The sequence below is a fragment of the Clinocottus analis genome, unplaced genomic scaffold, assembly GCF_023055335.1.
Source record: "Clinocottus analis isolate CAN_PGR_092001 unplaced genomic scaffold, fCliAna1.0.p SCAF_2, whole genome shotgun sequence".
NCBI classification, from domain to species: domain Eukaryota; kingdom Metazoa; phylum Chordata; class Actinopteri; order Perciformes; family Cottidae; genus Clinocottus; species Clinocottus analis.
In genome coordinates this window covers 24,412,050-24,424,630 of record NW_027175931.1, presented here as the reverse complement: position 1 = coordinate 24,424,630, position 12,581 = coordinate 24,412,050, and the positions used below count along the sequence as shown (strand labels likewise).

At 40.8% G+C, this 12,581-nt stretch overlaps 1 protein-coding gene across 2 annotated transcripts in view; it reads left to right on the top strand.

The window, feature by feature from the left end:
• The first annotated feature begins 10,396 nt into the window (after positions 1–10,396).
• bbc3 (BCL2 binding component 3) overlaps positions 10,397–12,581 on the top strand; it is a 10,991-nt gene continuing 8,806 nt past the window's right edge. For both annotated transcript variants that reach the window (XM_068585942.1, XM_068585941.1), the window contains exons 1-2: positions 10,397–10,681; positions 11,902–12,289. In XM_068585942.1, coding sequence (XP_068442043.1) covers positions 11,914–12,289 — 376 coding nt within the window. In that variant the 5' untranslated portion in view covers positions 10,397–10,681; positions 11,902–11,913. The remainder of the gene's footprint in view (positions 10,682–11,901; positions 12,290–12,581) is intronic.

The window sequence follows — 12,581 nt, the reverse complement described above, 5'->3', positions numbered from 1 at the left end:
CCGCTGGCTAACTTCCTGCCAAATAGTGACCACCGTCTCGGTGGTTTTAAAGAAACAGTTACTATATACACTTGATGTCGCTAGAATTGCTCTAACACAGCTTTACGTCGTTGTTTAAAATAATATGTAATATATGGTTTGGTAAAAAAAAAAAAAAAAATGTATATAGTCGAAACGAACATATGTTTTAAGCAAATGTATTTTGTGAAGTGACCACCAGAGGGCGCCAGCGGCCAGTGGACTAACTTGACCTGATTAGCCAGCGGTTATCAGGTCAGATGTCCTGCCGCCCAAACTCTTAAAGGAAAATACACACGACGATTCAAACGCAGCCAGATCTTATAATTCAGTAAACGTATTATGAAAACAATTTTATTTGTTGCTTATATTTTCTATCATTAATCTGAAGTACAAGTGCAGTGCAGTAGATGTAATTAGTTAGATTCCACGAGAAGTCAGTGAGTCACAATTTATCAGTATTTATTTTAGATCTTCATTTTATTTATAGAGGGGAACCCTATTCTTTTATTTTAGTTGGTTTACATGTCAGGCACCTTGTACATACAACCCTTTAAAAAACATGTTATTATGTCACAGTATGAAAGGTGTAAATAATAAAAATCACTGATATTCCATTTAGCTGCTTCACTCTCAGGGTTCAAGTATTGTGCATGCTGTTTACTCTGTTGTAGCTTACTGGGAACAAAATATAATATTGTGTATGTTAACAACAATGTAAAAAAAAAACTGTAAAATGTGGTCAATAATAAGCTTTTAGTTTGGGGTTAAGCTTTTTTATTACGGTCCTTGCAGTAAACATTGATGCTTATTACAGTCATGATGTGTTAATCATGGTTGTTCATTGTTGATGCTTTAGTAAGATTAATACTTTGTTGTGCATTTATTAGCAGTTACCTATCGTCTTGTTAGGGTTAATAAATCCTTTTGCACACGTGGTAAGTTATTGAAACTTAAGAAACGAGTCATGAGATTATGTGATTGTACGTCACACATACACCCAAACATGGAGATCTGAACTGGATAATAATACACAAAGTAACTGGATCAACCACCTTTACCATGACTAAGCCTATTTGAATAACCTCGCTCACCTTTCAGGAGGATGACGCACATGTTTTGAACATGGATAACAAACAGTAGCAATAGGATTGATTAGAATATTTGGTGGAAACTGAGACAGGTGATCAGCTGGCCTTCCTTTTTGTGCCTCTCCAGGGGATCACTGGGAAATGAATCGTACCCCATATTATTTCTTTAAAATACTACCTCAGACTAACACACACACACACACACACGCACGGATGACAGACCCACTTTCAGTCCAAACAAACAGTTGCGTTGTTGTGAGGCAGATCACTGAGGAATGACCACACAGGATTAATCAATCACTTGATAAGATCGTGCAACCGGAGCTGTGCCATCAAGTCACCTGCAGACACACAGGAGGGACCGCTGCCAAGGTAAAGGTAGAGACGGGTGGCGAGGCACACGCCATACGGCGGCGTAACCTACACCCTGTAAGACTGGTCTAACGGCCCAGCCAGAACCAGGGTTCCCTCTCATCATGGTGATGTTCAACACCATGCTGCAGCGTGTTGGCAGCAGGCAACACTGATGACAGCTGAGTGAGTTGCTGCTACTTTTTTACCTGTTGGGCTCCGGGGATCTTCTGTATGTGCATGCCTCTGCTGGCTGTCTTCATGTGGTGGACGCAGCTGGCCAGCTTCACTGCGGTTCATTACCAACTGTAAAGTTCTGACTCACCACAGAGAGTTAGACTCTCGGGTAGCATGGCCTGCTTTGGCCTCCTGGAGGCTCTGTCACTGGTACAGCTTTATTTATAAGGCAATGCTTGGTCCGCTCCCAAACCACCTGTGTGTTTTCCTCATGCAGAGAAGTGTCAGACAACAGTCTTTGCGTCCTCAGGACTTCTTCATGCTCACGGTCCTGAATGCCAGAGTGGAAAAGGGGCTTTTGTGTACTGCACCCTCATCATGGAATATGTGGCAGAATGATTTAACGCTCTGAGAGAGCTGACACCACTGACTGCTTTTGAACCTAAAATGAAAGAAATGGAGGCAGGTTCGCCAAAAATGTAAATGTTTCTTAAATAAGCTGGGTGACACTGTCTCTTAGCTCGTAGTTTCTTCTAACTTTGTGTTTCAGGTCTCCATAGAAAATATATATTTTAATCTTAACGGGACTTAATGGGATCTTAATTGGACTCTCCTGGTTAAATAAAGATTTAAATAAAGAAGGCCACTGTTGATGTGCCGTGCTCAACCAAAAGTCAACATTTCCTTAATTGTCAGTGTCAGTTTAAAATCTGTTTGTTGCTGGATGTTTGTAGGAAAAATTAAAAATAACAATTATTTTTTGCAAGATATTGTGTGTGTGTGTGTGTGTCTGTGTGTGTGCGTGCATGTGTGTGCGAGAATGAGAAAAAATAAACACAATTAAAAAAAAGGGGATAAATAAAGTACATTTTAAACTGTTGCAGAACAAGAACAGAAGCCTCTGCACATGTATTTGCTCATCAAACCTGTCCGTTTGAGTGATTTTTTAAATGGTATTTCATCGTAAAACACTTGCACATTAAAAATAATAGTGTTTTTTGATTGTTGTCAGGAGAACGTCTCCAAAAATGTAACTTGTCATCGTATGATTCACGAATGCAGAAAAGAACAACACAAGTATTCATAGGTAATGAAACTGTACAGCCTATAATTTGACTTTTTCAAAGTATGTAATTATGCTCACACTTCACTGACGGCACATCTCCAAGTTTCAGTTAACAAAATATCTGATCGGCTCTGTAATTAAAGACAAAGCCCCGACCGAAGCGCTCATGTTGTTGAGCTCCAGGTTTCTTAATCGTGATTCATTGGTAAGTGGTCAGCAGCAATCCAGGGACACTCGGATTAATCATAACTTAATAATCCTGGCGCTCCTCGCGCTGGTTTGACGGGGCTGACTTGTGGATCCTCTCAGGTGGAGCCGGCATGCTGGAGGAGGCTCAGCGATGAGCTCATCGCTGTGAAAGCCGACCAGAGCGGCCTCCCCCGAGGCGAGCGCCCTGGAGGCCCTGACGGAGGCAGGAACGTGCACGGCTGCGCTTGTTGACACACAAGCAGCGCTGTGGGCTTCACGCAGCAGTGACTGCATGGCCTGGAGCCGCCTCTTCTTTTTAGAGGAAATCTCTCATGTTCCTCTGAGAAACCTGCAAAGATACCTGAAGTCTGTCCTGCTTTACTCCACCACTGCTGTGAATGTCAGCCTCTGTAACGTCCTTCTATTTCTACAAAAATAGTTTCGTAAAAGCGCGAAAGTACTAGCATCAAAAATACCTAAAGTACCAAAAACTCATTCTGCAAGAGGTCCCATTTTTCAATAATGTATGTCATGTTATTGATTTATAATAAATGATGCATTGTCCATCACCCTTATGTGCAGTTTGTGAATTTCCCCTGAAGATAGAGTGCTTCTTGTTTGTACTGTGCTAGAGGGCATGTACTTAAGTCATGTTGTTAGTATAGTTTAAATATTGTGAGATTAAGTTCTGACTTAAACATACAATCTGTAATCCTGTCACACAACACCATCAAAACACATGACGGGGCTGAACGTTGCTTTCAATTCCAAGTTGATTGGTCTTTGGATAAAAAGTGATATTCTGGGTGATAAATGTCTTTTTAACCCAGTTTATGTTTCAGACTGGGAGGAAACCTGAGTACAAGTTATCCAAATAACTCTGTAAACCTGCATTCTGGTGCAATGGTTTGATTGTACAGCCGATTTTTTAAACCTAACTTTGTCTTTCACTGTGTGTGTGTGTGCGTGTGTGTGTGTGTGTGTGTGTGTGTGTGTGTGTGTGTGTGTGTGTACTTATTTTTTTCTGTTGATGAAAGGATGATGCATTTCCTATTCATTGTTTATTTTGGGCTCATATACATTCATTTGTAATTGCTAAAGACCCATGCATTCATTTCTTCACGCCGCATAGATTATACTCAACAAATTAGATAATCTGAACATATTTTGAGTACATTATTACTGACATCACACCAGAAAACACCAGCAACACTATGTGAGATATTGAGAAGCATGTTGTGAGTGCATATCTGCATCCAAACACACAAACTTCCTGGTGTTGCAGGAGAAATGAAGCCGTGTGTGAACCGAGGTGATGTGCTGCAGATGCACATTCCTCCACACTGTGTTGACTCGACTTATCACAACAGGGATTTGTTGGGCTGTCAGACACACACACACACACACACACACACACACACACACACACACACACCAGGTCCATCTGTCCTGCTCTGTTTGAAGGATGAGGTAATGCTGTTGCTCTACAGAAGCCGGCCACCTTTTCTTCATGGTTCATCTAAGCTGCTGTGCACTTTCCCTCCTCATCCGTCACTTTTATTTATCAGTGAAACCATAACTGTGATTTTAAACTTGAGTTTCTTTCTAATTTTACCTTTGATTGCGAACACAGAGCACCTTCATGGCCCCGCCAGCACTGTGCTAACGTTACACCGTCTGATAAGGTACCACTGGGTGCTGGGCTCTCAGACAGCTTTTCTTTACCTGTTAACGGGCTCTGGGCCTCCGGACATCACCCGCTGACAGGGCCGGTTTGTCCCTGCCACCTCCTGCGGAGCCTCTTTAGCGGATAATTATCACAACAGCAGCGGGAGCTCATTTGTGAGGTGCAGGTGAGAAAAGAGCGAGAGGGAGGAGGACGATGAGAAAACAAAATGAAGACGCCAGGGAAAGGAAAGATTCACGGCGATCCAAGATAATATGAAGGTTTTGTTTTCAAACTCCATTGAAATAAAACACTACAATACAGAATGAAATGAAACTGTGAAGATTTCCATGAAAAGATGAAAGGGTGGAAGGATGGAAGGATGACTGAAGGAAGAGAGGGGAGGAAGGGAAGAAAGATGGATGATGAAGATAAGAAAGGAAAGAAAGGAAGGAACTCAGGCTCCATCCACACTAAGACACTTCCTGTTTTGAAACCACGTTGAGTGTCTCATTAATATAACAAGATCAGTTTCAGGTGATTATACACTAAAGAACACACACTTATTGATATTATAGTCCATTTCTGCCAATAGAGCTCCTCTAATGCTACACACTGGAACTTTAAAAGACAAATACATGTCCACTAAAAGACTAAAATAGACGCTAAATTACCAGAAATACATAAAATAACTAATAAAGCACTGGGCACTGCTGAGGTGCCCTTGAGCTAAAGCAACCACTAACTGCTAACTGCTAACCGCTAACAGCTAACTGCTTAGCACCTGGTTATTCCACATTGTTGCCGGTGTGTGTTCATGACGGGTAATGACAACAGAATGAAACCTGCAGCCGCGTTCAGATGGTTCTAAACCCCGCGGCCCGCTCGCAGGAGAACCAATGACATGTGGAGGAGGTGAGGGTGAAACGATGATGTCATCGTAGCAACTCAAACACTGGCTCGGCTTTCAGACACACGCTGAGGCCTTCTGTTTTGGTTACCACATGGACGAGTATCAGACACGCACACTTGTTGGGGATTTCTCTCTCATGCACGTAAACAAACAGCACTCTGATTTCCTCTATTATGCTTTAAAATGGCAACTTTTAGGGAACTGAGAAAAACAAAGGAGCTCAGTTCAAAGACCAACAACCTGGCGATTTTTCCATTTCTCTAATTAGTTTTGAGAAAGTGTCCGTGACACCAGTGTTGATTAAGTTTTCCCTCAAATCCAATGCGATTAAAGGAAATCTCCATTAAAATCACAATATGTACAATAACATGCAAAACAAAAAGCAAACAAAAGTATGACATTCACATTCAGCAGTGACATAAAGAAGTGAACAGACGGTTTGCCTCCTGATAACATCACCTCTCACGTGTGACTCGATGTCTTTACAACAGGCTGGATTTTAAACAAATCTCTCACATTCAAATCACATGAGCAGTATTTTTGCATAATGAGCAGGGAACAATAAGCTGTTTATTGTATCAAAGCTAAAAACCTTGTTTTAATCTATAGAATCATGGAAACAGCTGTTAGAGTTGGTTTATTGTAACACTGAATATTAAGAGAATACAAGTTGCCCTTCCTTCGCTTTCGGAGGCGTTTGATGACTGAACATTGGAAATATTCGTAGGGACTGAAGGGCAGAGAGGAGGAGGAGTGAGTTACCTGGTTGTACCTGCAGAAGTGAGATACAAGGTGCCAGATATCATTTACATGCTTATCGTGTGTGTGTGTGAGAGAGAGAGAGAGAGAGAGAGAGAGAGAGAGAGAGAGAGAGAGAGAGAGAGAGAGAGAGAGAGAGAGAGAGAGAGACTGAGATACAGGTGAACACAGAGGGTCAGAGAGCTGTGTTCACCTTATCTGGTGCCGTCATGTCTCTCTCGTTGCATCGCTGCACTCGGGTTACATACATGCACATGCACTTACACATTCAAATACACACTTTCTAGGTCAGAAGACAATGTTGCTCTTGCAGTTTGGAACCAAAGACCTGGTGTGTGACATCATCTCGAGTAGCATCACTCTTTGGCATCAGCGAGTGTTTCGGGCGCTGACCTTTAGCCCGCTCTTGTTCTCCTGTTGGGCAGATCTCCATAAATAAAAAACATCAGAATCAAAACCCATTTTTTTAAGATTTTGTGTCTTTCAACATGGGAAGAGGTGGCTGACAGTAAATATGAATAAAAATGATATTACACAGCACCATAGAAGAAACTATTCAGACAATACATTTGAAAAGTACCAGTGACTCATAATCTAATTAGATTTCTGTATCGTGGCTTTCTGTGAGCTTTCGACAGCTTATTGTTATAAATGTAATTCACCTTGAGTCCCATTAGCATTTATTAGTCTCTACGAGCTAACTGTTGGCCACATGTCATGCAAAGTGTGTCTGTCTCAAAGCTGGAGGGGATGTTTGCCTGGGCATGTACCTGAAAGCCCCACCCAGAGTCTGAGCATCAATCTGCTGCTGCAGGAAGAGAGGGCTTAAGATGCCACAGCCAATGAAACAGCCTGCAACCCTGCAGGACGCCCCTGTCTCATTGTGCTGCAGCCGAGGGGGCGGGCCCAGAGGACAATGATCTGGGGGTCAGGGGTCGAGACAGCAGGGGCGTCTGGAGTCATTTGGGATGCTAATGTTATGCAGGGTTTTCAGACCAGAGAGGGTGTAAAAGCTTGAACATTTAGGCTGCTGTTGTGACTGCTGCTGCACTGCAGGTTCTCTCTTACAAGGAATCTCTATTATGAGTGTTGTAGCCTATATATATATATATATATATATATATATATATATATATATATATATATATATATATATATATATATATATATATATATATAGGGTTAGGGTTAGGGTTAGACAGTGAGTAGATAATAATGAGAATATACATGAAACTAAACTACAAAAGAAATCTGGTGTAAACTAAAATCAAACTCTTTCACTGATATTTAGTCAATAATCTATCATGGGAATAGAAAGTCTAATTTAAATGCCATCAAAAGGATTTGAAGCTTGAAGACCAGAGATTCAGTTTGCATTTCAAAGAAAACCCGGCAGTGCATCGTAGTTACCTCGGAGGAAAACCAATTAACACAAACCGTCTTAGTCTTTGCCTTAATGTGGAAGCAGATCTGCATTTTCAATCAATCTCCTGTTGGAAATAATGAAATTCAGAGAAAACACAAGATTGATAAAGTATCAAAGATCCCACATGACAACAATGAAAAGTGTTATTTTAACCGATTGAGGCGTCATTGGTGCCAAAGACAAGAAACACATGAGAAGCTTTCTCATTAAAGAGTTTCATTTTTCTAACTAATAAATAATGCAAGACAGTCTGCTAGATAACAACCACCGAGCCCCAGAACATCTGTGCAGCTGCAACAAATAATGTGTTTATACACTTCTTAAACAACATTATATTCATGTTCAGCATCATCCTTTTGTCTCTCTCTGAGTTTTCTTGTGTGATTGCTTCCACACTTGTGGCTCCTTGTGTCAAAGCGCTCCACGGCACCACACTGAACATCTTGCCTCTATAAAGGAAACTCAAAGGGACATTTTTAATTACTCTTTCAAACCAGCAACAACACACTGTTGTACTTTGTACCACACACAGGTGTCTAAAGTACTTTTAATACATTACATTTCTCAAACAAGTTTCTATGAAACACAGTGCAGGACATCTATTCTCACTTTATTTAATAATATTATATATATATACATATATATATATATATATATATATATATATATATATATATATATATATATATATATATATATATATACATATATATATATATATATATATATATATATATATATATATATATATATATATATATATATACACTATTACAAGGGATGATAGATGACTTTGTTCTTGTCCTCCTCCTCCTCTCCCCTTCCTCTTCCTCTCACGCTCACTGCCTCTAAAAAGGTGACCTTATCTCATCTTATCTGACTGTGGTGTTAAGGCTCTGAGGCATCTTTGTGTCTTCGTTGCAAATTTCAGGTATTTTGCATTTATCTGATCTTTCTTATCTTATCTTTTTGTTATTGAGGAGAGGTTCCTGATCGGATGTGAGGTCCTGGGACGGGGATGTTATGTCTACAGATTGTAAAGCCCTGCGAGGCAAATTTTGTATTTGTGTATTTATGCGATACAAAATAAACTGAATTAAATTGTATTTTGAGTAGTATCTAATTTTCTGTAAAGATTGCAACATACTTCATTATTGAATATGTGGGACAATTTTGAGGCACATGGACTTTACTATTTCAGATTACTAATTTGCAGATTGATATTAATAAATAACAATAAAGACCAACAAAATGATGTATCGTAACCGGTTAAGCTCCCCAGCAGTATATTAGGTAAATTAGCTCTTATTAGCTCAACCTTTAAAGTGCTGAACAAATGAATGCATCAATAGTAATCCAGTAATCTAATGCACATGATTTTGAAATGGGACATGGCGTAGAGGTGAATCAGCGCACGTCATTGTCACCATTTTAGTTGCATTGTATAAAAAGTTAGTCAAGATATAATACTGAGTTGCTGCTCCACCACTTGTATTACACAGCCTTGCTTGCTCAGAGCATTAACAACTTAACTTCAGGTTTTGTGGTTTTTATTACATCAGAGGCTCATCTTTTTTTTGCATGAACAGCATGCAAAACTATATCACAACTGTCAGAAGTGATTATGGGGAGTAATGGTTTTAACACTTGCAATGCTTGCGTTATAATAAACAGTAATAGCTCACAGGCTGACTCAGCTCCTCTCCACCCAGCAGCACATGGAGTTACTTTACAGCTGCAGAAGATGTGTGAACTGAGGGGGTAATTATGGGAAGCCAGCTGGGGGAGTGTGTGTGTGTGTGTGTGTGTGTGTGTGTGTGTGTGTGTGTGTGTGTGTGTGTGTGTGTGTGTGAGTGAGTGTGAGAGAGAGAGAGAGAGAGAGAGAGAGAGAGAGAGAGAGAGAGAGAGAGAGAGAGAGAGAGAGAGAGAGAGCATGTCAGCACTTGTTGAGGAGGAAGAGGAGGAGGAGGAAGTCATCTCAACCAGGCGACTCTATAATTTTCCCATCAAAATAAAAGCATGTTAACTAGAGTTGAGAAGACATGAGGACTACAGAAGTATTATTATTGTATTAGATGAACACATCACCGTTTATGCACATCAAGAAAGACCAAATAGTTTCTGATTGATATGTCTGGACATTTTTTGAGGTGGACATTTTTGTTTGGTTTGTAAAATGCAAATACTCTCCATTCGACATACAAGTACATATGGTCTTCAGTAAAACTGACAATGTTCACACTTTTACATTTCTGACATACATGATGCCCAGGTCCTATCCATATATCCCGCTGTTAGCACAATATTATATTGTTTTGACTGTCTCAACACATTTATTAACTCAAGTATGAGTAGAAGAGTATGATGAGAAAAAAGTACTGCAAAAATCAAGAAACAGAAATTCGGAAAATATGTGTACAATATAGTTATGTTTTTTAAATGAAACAGTTTGTGCAAACTATTAATGAAAGAATGTACAAAAGTTAATTGCATAATGCATAAAATCAGGCATAACTGATGTATTCTAAAGACGTGTTTAAATCTTAGCTCATGTGTATCATGAACACATTTAAACAGGAACAAACATAGCAAGAAACAATAATGATCTCACTGGGTTCAATGGCGGATAACTTGGGGTTTTATTTTGAAATTCCACACCGGACGTGAGCGCTTCTTCTTCTTCTGCTGCTGTTTTACAATCGTCTCGAAGCGAGAGGAAAAAAATCACTCAGACCGAACAGCTCGAGCACCGACGAGCACCGTGAACGAGGTGCTCCGTTACTCGGAACATTTCTTCGCTATGTTTTTGTTTTGATGGGTTGAAATAACAGAAAACCAGCCTGAATATAAACCAAAACATTAATGAACCGGGAAACTCGACATGGAATGATCGAAATGGACTTTTAACACGGTGTTGTGATCCTTCGCCGGTTGTTTTGGCACATTTGTATCCTTCTGATGTCCACCTGTGACGGCCGGTTCCTGACCTGCAGACAGCCTCACCACGGAGCTTCAGACAGACCAAGTAAGAACCTCTTCTGGAGATTCAGCTCAGCAATTTTACTGCTGCAGAAGTTGGTGGAGAATTTGACCGCTCAAAGTTGCATAATTTGTCCGACTATCTCTACAGCATCGACCTCAGCTTCGACTGGACCACTTTTCTTTTCTTGTCGTTCGTGTGGTTCCTTTCATCTTTCGGACGAAACTAGTGCAGACTTGTTCGATACAGAAAGGTAACAACGTTTGCGGGAAAAACGAGAGATAGAGTTCAGGCTCGGCGATACAGATCTGTGATGCTAGTATGTTTCGCGCCGGTGGAGGATTGTAAAACAATAAAATAACTCGCTTACCACATTAAACGTGAATTAATTCATGATTTTACTGATTTGACTAGAAGTTTCAAGCGCGGCGGCCGTCGTTTGCTTAATGGTTATTTGTGTATCTGTTCTACTTTTCTCATTTTTATTCAGACATTATTTCGTAATTTTGACCCCAAAATAAACGTGTTTTTATTTATTTATTTATTTTTTTACCGCGAAATCCTTTAAAATACACTGTTATCTGCTCTGAACAGTGCCATGTGTCCCTTCATTTCATTGCTTACTGCCGCTAGAAACTGGCGAGAGACCCTCGTGGTTCGGCATTCGTGTGCGCGTGTGCGCTTCCTCGTGCTCGGGTGTCACGGATCTGTTTACAAACAAGTCTCGCGCGCTCCCGTACGGGGCCGCAGCTGCCCCCTAGCGGCCGGCAGGGGAACGTATAGCTTCTGGAACTGGAAGCGAAGAGAGATAAACAATGGTGCTAAAATTACAAGTGTAGATTTGTTTGTATTTATTTATATATCTTGGACGTATTTGTTTTACTGTGGACAACTTGGTGTCGAGTAAATCTACTATTTTGTTTTCTGGTGTTTTTATTTTTTTATGGATTTATTAGGAATATATTATTATTGTTTCATTATTAATGCAAAAATATTTCTTCGGGTTTTTTGTTTTAAGTATTTATTTATTTTGGTTTGTACATATTTTTCACCAATTTAATGTGTGGCCAAATGTTCAAAACTATTTTCCTTTTTTTGCATTTTTTAAAAAATTACCTGTGAGTGTGTAATTAGTTTCTAAAACTTCCAGGAGTTTAGCATATTTACTGAAGTTGACACAAGAAGGATTCCTGCAGTTCAAAAGCAGCAAAGTGCATGTCATGTCTTTTATTTATGTAAGTGGCATGTCTGTGTGTGTGTTTTAGTCTACTACTGAGATGGCCCGCGCTGAGACCATTGAGAGCGTTGGGGAAACTGGAGGAAGAGGAGGAAACGACCCTCTTCCCAGTCACCACACATGCCGCATGGAGCTGCCTCGCCCCTTCTACAGCGGTCCTGGCCTGCATACCACTACCGCCTTCACCTCTGGGACCACCACCGTACACCACCACCGCCACCACCACAACCACCTGCATCCTCTGCAGGCTCTGTACCCGCTGACTTACCCCCACCACGAGGACCAGGATGAGACCCTGAACCACCAGCGGCCACCTGTGTTCTCGCCATCGCCTCCACGTTCGCCTCTCTGCAATCGGAGCGAAGGGAGCGGCGGCGGCGCGGCAGCACCCAGTGCCTTCACAGGAGAGCAGACAGGTAAGATAATAAATAGCATTAACTTACCTGACTATTGAACCATGGTTCAATAAAATAAAATTCTGACGGTGGGTTAGTGGTCGAGCAGGGTCGTCCTTCAGTCGGAGGAGGATTGTCAGTTCGCTCCGCTAGTCCATGTCGAGGTCACTAAACACTTAAACGCAAGAGCAAATTGCTCCTCATATTGTTATGAATGTTTAGTTAGAGTCCTGATGGGCAGGTGGCTCCTTGCATGGTGACCCCTGCCAGCAGTATATGAACAGGTGGGTGATGACGTGTAGTGTTTTAGAGC